The sequence below is a fragment of the Myotis lucifugus genome, unplaced genomic scaffold (assembly GCF_000147115.1).
Source record: "Myotis lucifugus unplaced genomic scaffold, Myoluc2.0 scaffold_813, whole genome shotgun sequence".
Taxonomy (NCBI): domain Eukaryota; kingdom Metazoa; phylum Chordata; class Mammalia; order Chiroptera; family Vespertilionidae; genus Myotis; species Myotis lucifugus.
In genome coordinates, this window is record NW_005871861.1 from 5,667 (window position 1) to 22,693 (window position 17,027).

The window sequence follows — 17,027 nt, forward strand, 5'->3', positions numbered from 1 at the left end:
CTCTGCCCTTACCGCCCCCACTGTCCTCATCCATAGGTGTACAATATTTGTCCAGTCTCTTCCCACACCCCCTAACACCCCTTTCCCCCTGAGAATAGTCAGTCCACTCCCTTTCTATGCCCCTGATTCTATAATATTCACCATTTTATCTGTTCATCAGAATATTAATTCACTTGATTTTTAGATTCACCTGTTGATAGATGTGTATTTGTTGTTCATAATTTGTATTTTAACTTTTTCTTCTTCTTCCTCTTCTTAAATGATACCTTTCAGCATTTCATATAATACTGGTTTGGTGGTGATGAACTCCTTGAGCTTTTTCTTATCTGTGAAGCTCTTTATCTGACCTTCAATTCTGAGTGATAGCTTTGCTGGGTAAAGTAATCTAGGTTGTAGGTTCTTGCTATTCATCACTTTGAATATTTCCTTTTTTTTAAAATATATTTTATTGATTTTTTACAGAGAGGAAGGGAGACAGATAGAGAGTTAGGAACATCAATGGGAGAGAAACATTGATCAGCCGGCTCCTGCACATCTCCCACTGGGGATGTGCCCGCAACCCAGGTACATACCCTTGACCAGAATCGAACCCGGGACCCTTCAGTCCGCAGGCCGACGCTCTATCCACTGAGCCAAACCGGTTTTGGCCACTTTGAATATTTCTTACCACTCCCTTCTCACCTGCATAGTTTCTGTTGAGAAATCAGCAGACAATCGTATGGGTACTCCCTTGTAGGTAACTGACTTTCTTTCTCTTGCTGCTTTTAACACATTGTGTACCGCATAGAAATCTCTAAGACATACACCAGGGACCAGACGTTTTTGGGCAAACTGCACGTTATTTAAATCATCATAATGCACTTTAGGTGTTGTTTTTCAATAATTATAACATTTTTATTTACAAGAACAATTAAATAATTAAAGTTCCTAGTACTTTTTTAATGTATGGTATTGCGTAAAACATTTTCCTCTATGAAGAGGGACTAAACAAAATTTACATAAGTATCTAGATTGGCTCCTTTTTCCATGGGCATGAAAAACAAGAACACTTGTGAGCGGTCCTTAACAGATGGCACGCGAAACACGAGAAAACTCCTGAGCGGTATGAAATGTGTTAAGATTCTCAATTTGTCATTTGCTCTTGGCATTTTAATTATGATGTGTCTTGGTGTGTTCGTCTTTGGATTCCTTTTGTTTGGGGATCTCTGGGCTTCCTGGACTTGTAAGTCTATTTCTTTCACCAGGTAGGGGAAGTTTTTTGTCATTGTTTCTTCAAATAGGTTTTCATTATCTTGCTATCTCCTTTCTTCTGGCACCCCCATAATTTGGATGTTGGAAGTTGTCCCAGAGGTTCCTTACACTATTGTTGGGGTCCAACCCCAGCAGGTCCAGGAGTTCCCAAAGCTGTGGAGGGGGCGGCGAAGAAGGAATGACACGGAGACAGCGTTCAGTTAATCAGCAGCCTAGCCAGGTTCTAGCCAGGATCTGCTATATTAATTTTTTTGTAACTGGTAGCCAAGGCACATGGACATAGCAATGTGTATTGCACAGGTAGGGCTAGGGGAGGCAGAAATTTGGAAAGAAAAATTAAAATATGGAGAAGTGGGCAGTGGTGATTCTCAACACATGGCATGTTGACTTGCTTCAAAGATGATGGTTGGATGGATGGACAGATGGAACAAGCCACACAAAAAGTTATTTGTGACTGAGTCGTGTTGTTCTAAAGAACAGGGTAATAGAAAAAGATGGCAAAGAAATTGTTAGTACTCCAGATGTGTGCCTCAATTTTTAATTCTTTGCATACACCTTCATATTTATGCCATTTCCATATGCTATCCACACTAACATTTTCTCAATTCAGGTATCTACTGCTTAATGTCAGTTATTCCTGAAAAGCAGATGCACACGAAAAGGTCCATTTTGACTCAATAGTCCATTATTTTAAATTAGAGGCCTGTTGCACGAATTCGTGCACCAGTTGGGATCCCTTGACCTAGCTTGTGGGATTGGGCTGAAACAAGCTCTCCTACATCCCCCAAGGGGTCCTGGATTGTGAGAGGGTGCCGGCCAGGCTGAGGGTCCCCACCAGAGCAGTATCAGGACTGGGGAGAGCTGCGAGAGGTTGGCCAGCTGGGGAGGAACTGTGGGAGGGCTCCAGGGCATTTCCAGCCCATGTTGCCCAGTCTGGATCAGCCTGACCTCAGCAGCAAGCTAACCTACTGGTCAGAGCGTCTGCCCCCTGGTGGTCAGTGCACGTCACAGCGAACAGTTGAGTGACCTTAGCATATCATTAGCATATTATGCTTTGATTGGTTGAATGGCAGACCAGACACTTAGCATATTAGGCTTTCATTATATAGGATGGGAAAGATTGTATTATAACTCTCCACCAATTTCCTGAAGTATAGCTAAAACCAATTAAAGATTTATGTGTCAGTAATAAAATACCATGTTAGGATATAAAATACTTATAACATTGCTTCCTTTTGACAGCCAAATGAACATAGTTGCTAACACTATTTTGGTAAGAAGTCATATTTCTACTCCATTGGTCACATTTCCAAGATGTTCTTTTTACTCCCTCAACTTTTGGAGGACTGACTCATTGTAGAAAATAACCTTTGCTTTTGGCAAAATGTAGAAAGTCCCAAGGAAACAAGTTCAGGACGAACCCACTGTAGTAGGAAATGACTGACATTGAGTGTGATGTTATGATGACCTCTCTTATCTGACACACACACACTTTACTTTGTTTTCACTTGGGGCACTTTTTCTACACATTGTTTTATTTGAAATCATGTATTTAGTTTGAGATATAAACTTTTCCTGTGTAATCATGGGCCAGAAAATATTATATTGAGAGATACACACATTTTTATAAGTTCAGACATTATCACACAAACACAGAAAAAAAACAGCACAACAACAAATCAAAACAAAACAAACACAAAATAAAACCAAGAACAACTGCATTCTACTGGGAAAAGTTTAACGAGGGAGATAGTCTGTGGAATATATCCATGTTTTTCTTTCTTTCTTTCTTTCTTTCTTTCTTTCTTTCTTTCTTTCTTTCTTTCTTTCTTTCTTTCTTTCTTCCTCTCTTTCTTTCTCTCTTTCTTTCAGATTGAGGCAGCATTGGTTAATAACATTATATGTTATAATGTTAACATTATATATAATTTGATATAATTCAGCAATTTTTCTTCTGAGTATCTATCTGAAGAGCATAAAAAACCAATTAAAAAAGATATGTATACCCGTATGTTCATTGTACTATTTACAACAATCAAGATATGTAAACAACACGTGTCCACTGATGGATGAATTTATAAAGAAGATGTGGTGGTACATATATGCAATGGATTACTATTCAGTCATAGAAAAGATCAAATATTGCCATTTGAAACATCAATTCTGAGAGTATTAGGAAATAAGTGAAATACGTCAGACAGAAAAGGACCAAAATCACATGATTTTACCTGTTTTTCTTTAATCACTCACCTTTAGTTTTCTTAGAATTGACTTAATTTTCTCTTTTCTGCTGTTGTTCCATCATCTTTTACCTGGGGAAGAGATAAAACTAAAATGATGGAAATGGCTAATAAATAAGTAAATAAATAAATAAATATTCAAGTCTTTTCTCAGTTTTTCTGGAAAATTTAAAGAAACATTCATGTACCTTCAACCAATTTTTCTTGTGTCACATTGTTTTATCTCTATGCACACAAACACACTTTCACTTAATATCGAATTTACAAACTTATGTAATACATGAGATTCACATAACATAAATTAAATCATTTTAAAGTGTACAATTCAGTGGCATTTAGTACATTTGCTATATGCATTCATCCCCAGTATCTAGTTCTAAAACATTTTCATTACCTCATGAAGACTCCACGTTCATTAGGTAGAAATTTCCCATCACTGTCTCCAAGCTCCTAGCAACAACCAATCTACTGTCTGTCTCCACAGATTTATCTATACTGGATATTGCATATAAATAGAATTGTCCAATATATAACCTATTATATCTGAATTTTTTTTACTTAGCCTAATGTTTTAGAGGGTCATTCATGTTATAGCATTGTTATTGGTTGAATTATATCCCCTAAAAATTCATATGTTGAAATCTTAACCTCCCGGACCTCAGAACATGACTCTACTTAGACAAAGGGTTTTAAAAGAGGTTTTAAATTAAAATAAGGACACTAGGGTGAACTCTAACTCAATATGACTTGTGTCCTTACTCAAAGAAGGGAGATTAGGGTAAGAGGGCAGAATAGGAAGCTCCAGATTTCCTTCCCCTCATGGACACATCAATTCAACAAAAGTACATGAATCCATTTCCTTTGTGAAAAATCCAGAGATTGCTTGAGAGGCTCCTGCACCCCAATTGAGTATGACACCAGCTGCATTGAAGTCAGTAGGATAATTCATGGCACCATCTTGCCACAGGAGATGACTGAATTGTACCGTCAGCATTCTAACATTTTGAGGGTCTGCCTGAGAGTGAGTTTTGTCATGCCTGAGAATGAGCACCAATGGGAAAGTGCCACAAGTTGGGATGCACTGAGAACAAAGGGGATAGATTAGACCAGCACACACTCACTGTCATTGACCTTTCCCCAGACTGCGAGAGGGCACAGGATGGGCTCCATATATATATATATATATATATATATATATATATATATATATATGAAATCTTATCCTTTACGACAGTATGGATGGACCTGGACATTATTATGCAAAGTGAAATAAGAATACAAAGACCATATGATTTCACTTATATGTTGAATCTAATGAACAAAATAATTTAGCAAAATAGAAACAGAAGCATAGATACTTAGAACAGATTGACAGCTGTCAGAATGGAAGGGTTTTGGGGAGCTGGGTGAAAAAGGTGAAGAGATTAAGCAAAAAAATAGATACATATGACATATAAACATGGACAAAAGTATGGTGATAGCAAGGGAGAAAAGTGGGTGGGGAAGGTGGAGGTGGGCAAAGGAGGATAAATGGATGCAAAGAGAATTTGCTTTGGGCGGTGAGCACAGGATGCAGTGTGCAGATGATGTTTTATTGAGTTGCACACTTGAAACCTGTCTGTTTTTTTAAACCAATATCACCCAAAACTCGACAAGAAGTTTATAAATACTGTACTTCAGGAAATTATTCAGAACTGAACACAAGAGAAAGTACATGTAACAGGTTTAACACAGGAGTGTCTAGATTTCATTAGTGTTTTGAAAGAATCCCTCTGACTTCTGTGTAAAGAGGAATTGGAAGGAGACAAGAGTAGGAAGGGGTAGTTGGTCAGAAGGGAATTGCAGTGGCTCAGACGTGAAGATGGCAGCCTGGCTCAGGAAGAGGTGATGGAGACTGAGCCATCTGGGGACATGAGGCATATACTGAGAAGATAAGAACAATAGGGCTGTATAATGGCTAGGTTGTAGTGGGAAATAAGGGAATGGATGTAGTGCCATTCAGAGACAGAAAGACACCATGGAAAAGGATGGGATTAGGGTGAAGATGGTGAGTCATAAATTGGAAGGCTGAGTTTATGGTGCCTTGGTAATATTAAAGATGTTAAGTAACTGGAAATACTCCTCTAGTTCTCAGAGCTAGAAAAACGTATGTGGCCATCATTTGCATCTATATGGTGACTGACCCTAAGGAATGAATTCTATTGCCTAGGAAGAAAGAATTTAATGAGAATTTAAATTGGTTGAAGCTATAGAAGAAACAAAGAGAAAAGCTAGAGATAATGGAGAAAGACATGGAGGAAGGGCATGTGAATAGATTCTAGACAGGATAAGGATGGAGTGTTTCATGAGAAAGAGTGATAAATAGTTAAGAAGTTTCTGGAAAGATTTTAGGGGCACGGAGATCATTGTAAACCTAAGAGATATTTGCTTTGATGGAATGATTTGGGAAAGAAGCCAAAATACATGAATTGAGGGAATGAATTTAAGGCAATGAAACGGAGACAGAGAAAAATCAACTCTTGGCTGGTAGCTAGAAGGAAATGGTAGGCCAAGTGGTACATGTTTGTAACATGGAAAAAAATCAAACATGTTGCTACAACATTGGGAAGAATGCTTTTGAGAAGGTGAGGGAAGAATGAAGGGGATAAGGGTGGGAGAAAGACAAAGAGGGAGGAGAGAGAATGTGTGAACAATAGTGTAAGAAGAATAGATAAGGCAAGAATGATGGGATTCAAAGTGAAGGTGAATGTTGTCTTCATAGAGAAGGGAAATGGTGTGAATGATATGGCAATGTAGAGAAGGTGCCTGCTAATTTATGTGTGTTCTGAGGGTGCACTTCACAGAGTGCTTGCAATTACTCAGATTTTCTCTGTGGAATATATGGTACAAATATTTGCTGAGAAAGGGAGAGGGGATACAAGATTAAACTGTGAAACCAGTGTTTTTGGAAGATGAATGAACAGGTGAAAGATATATAGAACTTCCTGGGTGTATACTAGACTTCTTTTTAAAAAAATTTGTTTTAAAATATGTTTTTATTATTTGAGAGAGAGTGAGGAAGGTTGAGGGATAGAGAATGAGAAACATTTATCCGCTGACTCCTGCATGCCCCCTACTGGGGATCAAACCCACAACTCAGGAGTGTGCCCTGACCAGGAATTGAACCAGGGTCATCTTGGTTCATGGGTCAATGCTCAACCACTGAGCCACTGTTGGCAGGCATAGTAAGCTTCTTTAAATGGGAAAGAAGACACAAGGTGTTTAATGGAAGATGGAAGAGCTAAGAAACTGTAAATAAAAGAACTGTCTATGTCTAAAAATTTTTTTTAAAAGAATTTGATAAATCTAAACCACTGGTGGTTCTTAGTAATTATTGCCATGAATTATCACATGCAATGATGGTTTTTCCTTCCTGGTTTTCCAGTGGATGGAGGGTGCCGAACATCTCAAGCAGCCTCCTTAAGTCTAAAATGCTAGCTAACACTTATTTCCTTTTATTTCTTAAACATGTAAATCATTTCCTCCAATTTTGACTTTTGTTGTTTGGTGCTGAGTGACTACAAGATAGAGGTGGATAAAGGGTAAGATAATGTGGGACTGAGTGGAATGTGAATCCCTGCTTCAGGGCATTGATTCTTGCTTATTTAGCTAACCATGCATGGCACACAGCAGGTGTTCAATAAGAGTGCTAATGTGTAAAAGTCAAGTTCCTCAGGGGCAAGAGCAAAATATATATTTTCTAAGTGAGACCATTGCTAATGGTTAAGAAATCAAAGAGTAAATTCAGTGGGAGCCATCCTAGGGCATCACCTGCTATATACCCAGGTTGTCCAGTGTGTTGAGCATGAGGTACTGTATCAGTTAGTGAAGTGCTCTGGGAGGAATGCATGGCCTTACCACACTGTGTTTACGGGCATCCGACAGTAGTCCGCTGGAGAGGGTGTATTGCTCAGACTCCACTTGGATTTTCCCGGCCTGTTTCAACCATTTCCTGTATTGCTCCCGGACCTGCAGAGGCAAAGCATGCTCTGAGTCAGCTCACTGAGAGAAGTGTGAATGGAAAGAGTCCTGGGTGGGAGGTGGACAGTGGTACCTGCTGGCTGAGGAGACAGTACACCAGGAAGATGAAGACGCCCTGCAGGCTGTTGATGATGGTGAAGAGATAGGCCATGGCGTGAGCAGCTGGGCCCACCTGCAGAATTCCCAGACACCACGTGCAGCCCAAGATGAAGAGCTGAGCTATTGCTTTAAATGTCAGCATCCTTGGTAGAAGGAGAAGAGAGGCCCATAAGCACCCAGAAGAACAGAATCAAGGCCATTCTAATCTCCACCCAATGAATGTTCCTGCCTTCCCCTGTGGGTGATGAGTTCATGGACAGACTTGTGTTCAGCTTTGACCTTTACTGTCAATGATTCTCCACAATAGAAATGCTATTTGGGTCCAGTATGGCATTTGGATTGAATTGAGTAGGGTCTCAACACTTCAGAATGTAAGTTCAAAAAAAAATTCTATAATGCCCCATGGCAATGCCTAATTTTATCTAACCAACATTACCAAGTGTTTTCTGTGCATCAGGCTATGTGCTGGAACCTGGGCATTAAAAGTTATAGAGGCAAGATTTCCATTTTCATAAAGGTCACAGGCTATTCCAATGACTAATACAGCGGAATAATGACATGCAAAATGTAGAAAGGATACTGGAGAGGGGTGAGAAGGAGCCTGACTGAGAGTGGGTATGGAAGTGCAGACTGGGTTGTGGGAGGAGTCACAGATCTTTCTAAGTGAACACAGGTTCTTTGCACTTTTGTTGTAGGACTGCTGACAAAGGCCAAAGAGTGTTTATCAACCAATGTCAATTCCTCCTGTTGCTGAGGGAGTTATAAGATGGGATTAGAGACAGAACACTGTGGCCGGGAAGTCAGCTGACTACCACTGAATCCAAGCTGGCTGCCATTGGAGGTCAGCTGCATGTTTTTACTCTGGGTTCCCTCAGAAGACCCCGAGAAGGGACGTCAGGGCTGCTGAGGCACATGGATTTGCTCTTGGGACCACACATGTCTGTGGGGTTGTCACCCTCTTCTCCATTTTACCTTGTATTCTTGAGGGTGGACACATCACTGTTGAGCGAAGAGAGTTTGCTTTTCAAAATGCAGAGGGTCATCAGAAAGAAAGCTAGATTGACCTTTAGGAAAACACACAAGGTTTAGTGAATAACATTTCAGTTTGTTATCTCTAGTCTAGCCCGTCCAACAGAAATTCCACATTTAAGTAGTTTTCATATTTAGTAACAGTGTTAGAGCTTGTAGTTTTGGGAGGAGTCTTAGAAAACCAAAGCAAACCCAAGACAACACAGGGACATTCTTGCTCATGTCATCCTCCCCCCTCCTTATAAGTCTAATGACCCTCCGCTGAGCGTTAAGGATGCTCTGATGTCATCACTCACAAAGAGGATGGCGCAGACTGGTCCAAGGAAGCCCCATATAAATCCCTTTTCTGGTTGGAGCCAGCAGCTAAGAAAGAGAGAGAATTAAAAATGCATTGGTCCTTAGAAATGTAGAATAATTATGCAAATTCATTCATTAATTCATTCATCAACAAACATAGTGTCTCTTCTGTGATATGCTCTGTGATTGCCTCTGAAGATACTGTCGTGAAGAAAGTACACATGGTCTTCAATCCCACACATCTCACAGACACACAATGAGACACACTGCAACAACAAAACAGAAATGGGAAGCTAACGCTCTATCCACTGAGCCAAAGCAGCTAGGGCTGAGTTTTTTAAATTATGGCTTTTTTGAGAGGTAGCTTATATACCATAACATTCACCCATTTAAACTGTACAGTTCAGTGACCTTTAAAATATTCATAGAGTTGCCCTAGCTTGTTTGGCTCAGTGGATAGAGCATCGGCCTGCAGACTGAAAGGTCCTGGGTTTGATTCTGGTCAAGGGCACACGCCCTGGTTGCAGGCTCGATCCCCAGTAGGGGGCATGCAAGAGGCAGCCAATTAATGATTCTCTCTCATCACTGATGTTTCTATCTCCCTCTACCTCTCCCTTCCTCTCTGAAATCAATTAAAATATATTTCAAAAAATTCATAGTGTTGTGCGATCATCACCACAATCTAACTTTAGAACATTTCTAACTCCTCTAAAAGAAACTCATTCATACTAGCAGTCACTCCTCATTCCTGCTTCCATGCACCCCACCGCCCACATAGCCCACAGCATCATTAATCTACTTTCTGTCTCTATGGATTTGCCTATTTTGGACATAAATGGAGTTGTACAATACCTGGTATTTTATGACTGGATTCTGTCACCTAGCATGTTTTCAATCAAGGTTCATCCATGTTGCAGCAAGTTTTTATGGCTGAATAATATTTTTTAGAATTCTTCTTCTTATTTTTGTTGTTATTACTCACCCGAGGATATTTTCCCATTGATTTTTTTAGGGATAGTGGAAGAGAGAGGAAAAGACAGAGAGAAACATCGATGTGAGGGAAACACATCGAATGTTTGCCTCCTGCAGGCGCTCCAGACCAGTGCCTGGGAGGAGTTTGTAACCAAGGCACGTGCCCTTGATGTGAATTGACTCAGGACCCTTTGGTCTGCAGGTCAATGCTCTATCCACTGAGCCAAACCAACTAGGGCTGTTTTTTTTATTTTAACACCTTATCCTAATCGCTGTGGTGTGACATCTCATTTTGATGTTTTTGATTTTCATTTTCGTAATGACTGATGATGTTGAGCAACTTTTCATACATTCACTGGCCATTTACATATCTTGGAAGAAGTGTCTATTCAAATCTACTGTCCATTTTCATTTATTTATTATTTATTTTTTTATTTAAATATTAAATTCTTTAGTATATATTTTATTGATTTTTTACAGAGAGGAAAGGAGAGGGATAGAGAGTTAGAAACATCGGTGAGCGAGAAACATCGATCAGCTGCTTCCTGCACACCCCCAACTGGGGATGTGCCCGCAACCAAGGTACATGCCCTTGACCGGAATCGAACCTGGGACCCTTCAGTTCGCAGGCTGATGCTCTATCCACTGAGCCAAACCGGTTAGGGCTAAATCTTAAATTTTTAAAAAATTGATTTCAAGATGAAAGGAGAGGGAGAGAGAGATGGAAACATCCTTGATGAGAGAATCATTGGTCAGCCCCACACTGGGGATGGAGCATGCAATCCGGGCATGTGCCCTGATCTGGGAATCAAACTGAGGACCTCCTGGTTCCCAGGTCGACCCTCTACCACTGAGTCACACCGGCTAGGCTATTTAAATCTTTATTGTTGAAAGTATTACATCGGTCCCCTTTTTCTTTTGTCCATTTTTAAATTGGGTTGTCTTTTGTTATTGAGTTGTTCCACCTAATTTTAACAACAGTGCTAAAAAGAAGTTCTCTTATGATTTAGGTTTGTAACTGAAGTGTAAAGGGCTTAGTTAAGTCTATTTCTTAAGGTTTTACTGTGACATAATTTACTCTTGATCCACATGAGGGAAGAACAGGGGTGGGCAAATGTAGGCTTACAGTTGTGTGTATGTGAAACAGGTTATTCTTGTACTATTATTTATATTGTATTATTTTCCATACCAATAATTGTAAACCTTCTTTTGCCTACGCCTGTACAGAGGACATTTCAGGTCAATGGAGAGTGTAGTAGGACATTGAAATATACACTGAGAAAAATGTAAGCAGGAAAGAACTGATGTGTCCAGGAAGGAATCTCTCTAGAGTTGAGCTGATGCGGGCGCACGTAAGTTTGAGCAGCATGTTGTGGGTAAGAGTGCAGCTTCTGCGAGACTGACTTCCTGAATGTAAGTGTGCAGACTTGCTCTCCTTCTAAAAACAACAAATGCTTAAGCAAAACAACTAAGAGCAACCATTTCAAAACTCTGACAACTACCCAAAGCCACAGAACAAACTGAAATAGTCCATATGAGAGAAACTACCGAAGCTGGGTAAGATTGGTGAGGAAGGACTCTGTGGTGTTTCAACTCTGAACTCTTTCCACTCCTTCTCTCCCCAGCTTAGTGGTGAGGCTGCCAAAAGCTGATAGCATTGCAGACAACAGGGAGCTCTGACATTGTTGGAGCTCCTTTGAGAGCATCATCATTATCCCCAGAGCATAGTCAGTATTTTTTTCTGACCCTTTAGTTCTCCAGGAACCCTGTATTCTCCAAATTTGGTGTATATTTTATTCCACTGAAAGCTCATCTCAGTGAGAGACAAAACAGCCTCCCCTAGGGCATTACCAAAATAATAGCAAATGGCTGTCAATAACTTTGCTAACTGCCCAAAGGCTATGATTTCAGGTGGTGTCAACAAGAACTTGTCTTAGGCCCTGGCTGGGTGGCTCAGTTAGTTGGCATATGGTCCCAATGCGCCAGGTTTGCAGGTTCAATCCAGATCAGGGCATATACAAGATTCAACCAATAAATGCATAAATAAATGGAACAAAAATTGATCTCTCATTCTCCCTCTCTTTCTTTCTCTAACCCCCTCATTTTTAAAAAATACATATTTGTATTTTTGTTGTTGTTAATCCTCACCTCAAGGATATTTTTCCATTGATTTTTAGAGAGAGTGGAAGGGAGCAGGAGAGGCAGAGAGACAGAGAGAAACATCAATGTGAGAGGGACACATCGATTGGTTGTCTAGTGCATGAACCCACAACCAAGGCCTGGGAATCTGCAACCAAGGTAGGAGCCCTTGATCGGAATTGACCCTGGGATACTTCAGTCCTTGGGCTGTCGCTCTATTTACTGAGCCCAACCAGTCAGAGCTCAACCCCCTCATTTGTATGTCTTCTTGGGAGAAATGTCTATTCAGGTCCTGTCCGCATTTTTTATTTGGATTGTTGTTGAATTGTATGAGTTCTTTATATATTTTAGATATTAATCCCTTATCGGAAGTATTGTTTGCAAATACCTTCTCCCATTCAGTGGGTTGCCTTTGGATATCTATCCAAAAATTTTTAAAATATTTGTTCACAAAGATATGTGCATGACTATGTTCATTGCAGCATTATTCATGGTGGTCAAGACATGGAAACAACCCAAGTGTTCTTTGATAGATGGTTGGATAAAGGAGATGTACTCATTATATACAATGGAATACTACTCCACCATAAGGAAACATGGAGTTCTGTCTTTGTGACAACATAGATGGATCTTGAGACTATCTTGCTAAGCGATACAATTTAGACCAGCCGTGGGCAAACTATGGCCCACGGGCCGGATCTGGCCCGTTTGAAATGAATAAAACTAAAAAAAAAAAAAGACCGTACCCTTTTATGTAATGATGTTTACTTTGAATTTATATTAGTTCACACAAACACTCCATCCATGCTTTTGTTCCGGCCCTCCAGTTAAGTTTAAGAACCCATTGTGGCCCTCGAGTCAAAAAGTTTGCCCACTCCTGATTTAGACAGAAAAAAATTAAGAATCCTATGATTTCACTCATATGTAAGATACTAAGCTGAAAGCAAGAAATGAACAAACAAGACAAGCAAGCAAACAAAAAATGATAGACATAGATAATAGTATGGTGGTTACCAGAGGGAGAGAGGGGTGGGAGGAGGTAGTAAAGGGTAAAGGGGAAAATATAGGTTCATGGAAGGAGATTTGACTTTGGATGGTAAACATACAATGCAATATACAGATTATGTATTATAGAACTGTACACTTAAAACATATATAATGTTATTAACCAATGTCACCTCAATAAATCTAATTAAAATGTTTTAATTTGTGCATGTATGTTTACAGCAGCATTTTTCATAGTAGTAAAAAAATGAAAACAATAAAAATGTTTTTCATCTGTTGTATGGATAAAAAATGTGATATATCTATATAATGGAATATTATTTACAAAACAACAATACCAGCAACAACAACAATTCCAGGTGAGGCTGGAAGCTGCAGAAATGGCCACAATCACAGCCGGGACTCGGTAACCCACAGGTCATGATACTTTCTACAACATGATGAACCTTGAACACATCATGCTAAGAATCCAGTCACAAAACACAGCATTTATTATTTCATTTATGGGATTATCCAGGATAGGAGATCCATGGATTAGTGGTTGTCAGGGATTGAGGTATGTGGACTGTCAGTGGTATGTCAGTGGTAACAGGAAGGAGGACTGCATGATATTGTGTACAAGATTTCTTGCTTTTTGTTGTTGTTGTTGTTAATCTTCACCCGAGGATATTTTTCCATTGATGTTTAGAGAGAGTAGAAGATAGGGGGAGAGACACAGAGAGAGAAACATTGATGTGAGAGAGACATATTGATTGTTTGTCTCCGGAAAGCATGCCAACCAAATGGGTCCCAAACGGGGCTGACTGGGGATCAAACCTGCAACCGAGGTACATGCCCTTGACTGGAATCGAATCTGAGACCTTTCAGTCTGCAGGCCACCACTCTGTCCATTAAATCAAACCAGTTAGGGCATGAGGTTTTCTTTAGGGATTTGAAATCATTGTGAAATTTGATTGTGTGATAGCTGTACCACTCTGTAATTATTGTGAGAATCCTTTAAAGATATGTGAAATGTATTTCAAAAAGAAGTGAAAACATTAAACTTAGTGTAAAAAGCTGACAATAAAAGAGTGCAAGCTCTGGAGAGTGACTCCCTTGATTTGAATCCCAGCTTTGCTACTTACTAGCTGTGCCCCTTTGGGCATTTATTTAAACTCTGTGCCTCTATTGACTTAACTGTAAAATGGGTCAAATCACAGTGTCTAGTTCACAGTATTGGTGTGAAGATGAATTGCGTTAACTAATATAAAAATGGTTAGAAAAGTGCCTGGCACAGCCTGGCTGGTATGGCTCAGTGGATTGAACATCATCCCATGCACTGAGAGGTCGCTGGTTTGATTCCCAGTCAGGACACATGAATGAATTGTGGGCTCCATTCCTAGTAGGGGGCACGCAGGAGGCAGCCCATCCATGTTTCTACTCTCTCTTTTCCCTTCCTCTGTCTCTAAAAATCAACAGGAACATATTTTTTAAAAAGAGATAGAAAAGTGCCTGGCACAGTCCAGCTGTCGTGGCTCAGTGGTTGAATGTCGACCTATAAACCAGGAGTTCATGGTTTAATTCCTAGTCAGGAGGTCACAGTTCGATTCCCGGTTTGTGGGCTCAATTCCCAGTGTGAGGTGTGCAGGAAGCAGCCTATCAATGATTAATGTTTCTCTTTCATCATTGATGTTTCTCTCTCTCCCTCTCCCATTCTCTCTGAAATAAATATTTTAAAAAGTATCTGGCACAGAGTAAGCACCGTGTTAATCTCAACTATGTTACAATTTATAGTTTAGATTATTTAAATCAGCTCTATTTTTCCAAACATAAATTAGGGACAACTTGTACTATTTGGATAAAGAGGTAGGTTAAATTGTTTATAATGATGTCCTAAGCACCTTTTTTCATGACACCTTTGTTATTTTAAGGAGAGTTTTAGCGATATTCTTCTTAGTTATTATAAACTAGAGGCCCAGTGGATGACATTTGTGCACTGAGGGGGGTCACTCAGCCCAGCCTGTGCCCTCTCAAAGTCCAGGACCCCTCGGGGGATGTCCAAATGCCAGTTTAGGACCGCTCCCCTAAGCTGTCAGTTGGACATCCCCTGAGGGGTCCTTAGCGCTGCCATGGAGGTGGGAGGGGTCAGTGGGAGGGCATTGACCACCAGAGGGCAGCTCTTGCATTGAGCATCTGCACCGTGGTGGTCAGTGCGCATCATAGCAACTGGTCATCCTGCCATTTGGTTCATTTGCATATTAGCCTTTTATTATGTAGGATAGCCATTAGAAAGATGCCGTAACCATCATCACTTATTGTCTCTATTCATATGATCTGTCATAATCAGAATGCTATGTTGGTTCCACAAAGCCATGCTCATGGGGAAGAAGAAAAAGAAAACACAGGAATTTGCCCTTACCGAGCAGGTGTTCCATAAAGGTGAGGCCTGAAAGCTGCAGAAATAGCCACAATCACAGCTGGGACTCCGTAGCCCACAGGGAACATGAACTTCTTCATGAACTTGCTCACATTGGAGTAACTGACCACCATCAGGTTGCGTGCAGTGAGGAAGAGGTGCAGGCCCTCTAGCAGCATCCAGGTGAAGGAGGCCAGGTAGAGATAGTGTAAGGCACCCGCAATGATGGCGCACAGCACCTGGGGAGGAGTGAGAGTCACCAGGTGGGATTGTCAGGGTGGAGCATGGCCCCAGGACCTCTCCTATACCTTGGCATTTGGGAGAACTCTGCTGTATGTGAAGCAATTGTCAAAAGAAGGTGTGATTTCTAGTTGGGTCAGTCAGTGTAAAATTGGCTACTTACCCCTCTAACATTCCCCAAACCCAAAGTCATTTTATTAAGGTGTCCAATGCAAGTGTACTCCTCATTCCACGGTCAGGGCATGCTTCCTTTGGGACAGTGTCGGTACCTTAGACTCAGTTCTGTCGATGGCCGTGAGGAAGAGCAGGTGGGCCAGGAAGAGGCAGAGCGAGAGCTGCAGGTGGAGTGAGGTGCTGGTGTTCTGGATGGCTTTGCACAGCAGGAAGGTGAGGGCCGCCAGGAGGAGGCACAGCAGAGAGAGGCTCAGCCCCACGTAGGTGATCACAGCCAGGGCGGGATCATCATCCTGGGACCCAGGAAAGAGGAGAGAGCAGTCACACCCTCCTAAACTGGGTTAATCACCCTTCTACCATTTTCAGTTTGGGAAGAGTTCAACAAATTTAGGAGTGGAGGAGCCAGGTAAATTTGTGATGTTTATGGATACTGTTAGAATTCTAGGGGGTCCTGAACTGATTCATTCAGATCCTATAAACATTGAGGGATAAGAGAGTCCTCATTCAGGACCAAGCCCTGGAAATCATAGGGTTGATTTTCCTTCATGACTATGCTTATAGGTTATCATGCAACAGTCACAGAAGCACATGGCTTTGTGTTGAGCACCATCCTCCATCCCCATGATGTGATACTGTGTAACAGAGTCTGCATCCAGAGACTCGATTTCCAGGAATCAACTCCCCACCTTGGACTTACTCACCTCATCCCTGCAACACCTGTTCCTTACAGATTTAGATCCTTGGTTAAAGAAGGAGAAGTACTGATGATGGTGGTAGCTTAAAATTAATATTTCCAGCCTAATGTTTTTTAAAATATATTTTTATTGATTTGAGAGGAAGGGAGTGGAAGGGAGTGAAAGAGAAAGTTAGAAACATCAACGATGAGAGAGAATCATTGATCGGCTGCCTCCTGTATACCCCCTTCCAGGTATTGAGTCCATAACCTGGGCATGTGCCCTTGACCAGAATCAAACCTGGGACCGTTCAGTCCGCATGCTGATGCTCCATCCACTGAACAAAACTGGCTTGGGCTCCTGACTATTTTCTAAAGATTAAAATTTTTCCTGCCTGATTTTTCAAATCATCTTAAATCCATAAGGAGAACTTAAAAAAATTAATTTTAGTGTAAGTATGTGAGAAAGAAAAAGAGGGAAGGACAGAGAGAA

The 17,027-nt window shown here is 40.7% G+C and overlaps 1 protein-coding gene across 1 annotated transcript in view; it reads right to left on the reverse strand.

Moving 5' to 3' along the window:
- Nucleotides 1-1,521: 1,521 nt before the first annotated feature.
- LOC111824010 (adhesion G protein-coupled receptor E2-like) overlaps nucleotides 1,522-17,027 on the reverse strand; it is a 123,771-nt gene continuing 108,265 nt past the window's right edge. Inside the window, exons 26-27 of the mRNA XM_023747217.1 lie at nucleotides 3,502-3,563; nucleotides 1,522-1,720 (exon numbers count right to left, since the gene is read on the reverse strand). Of these exons, the coding sequence (XP_023602985.1) occupies nucleotides 3,513-3,563 (51 nt within the window). The 3' untranslated portion in view covers nucleotides 1,522-1,720; nucleotides 3,502-3,512. The remainder of the gene's footprint in view (nucleotides 1,721-3,501; nucleotides 3,564-17,027) is intronic.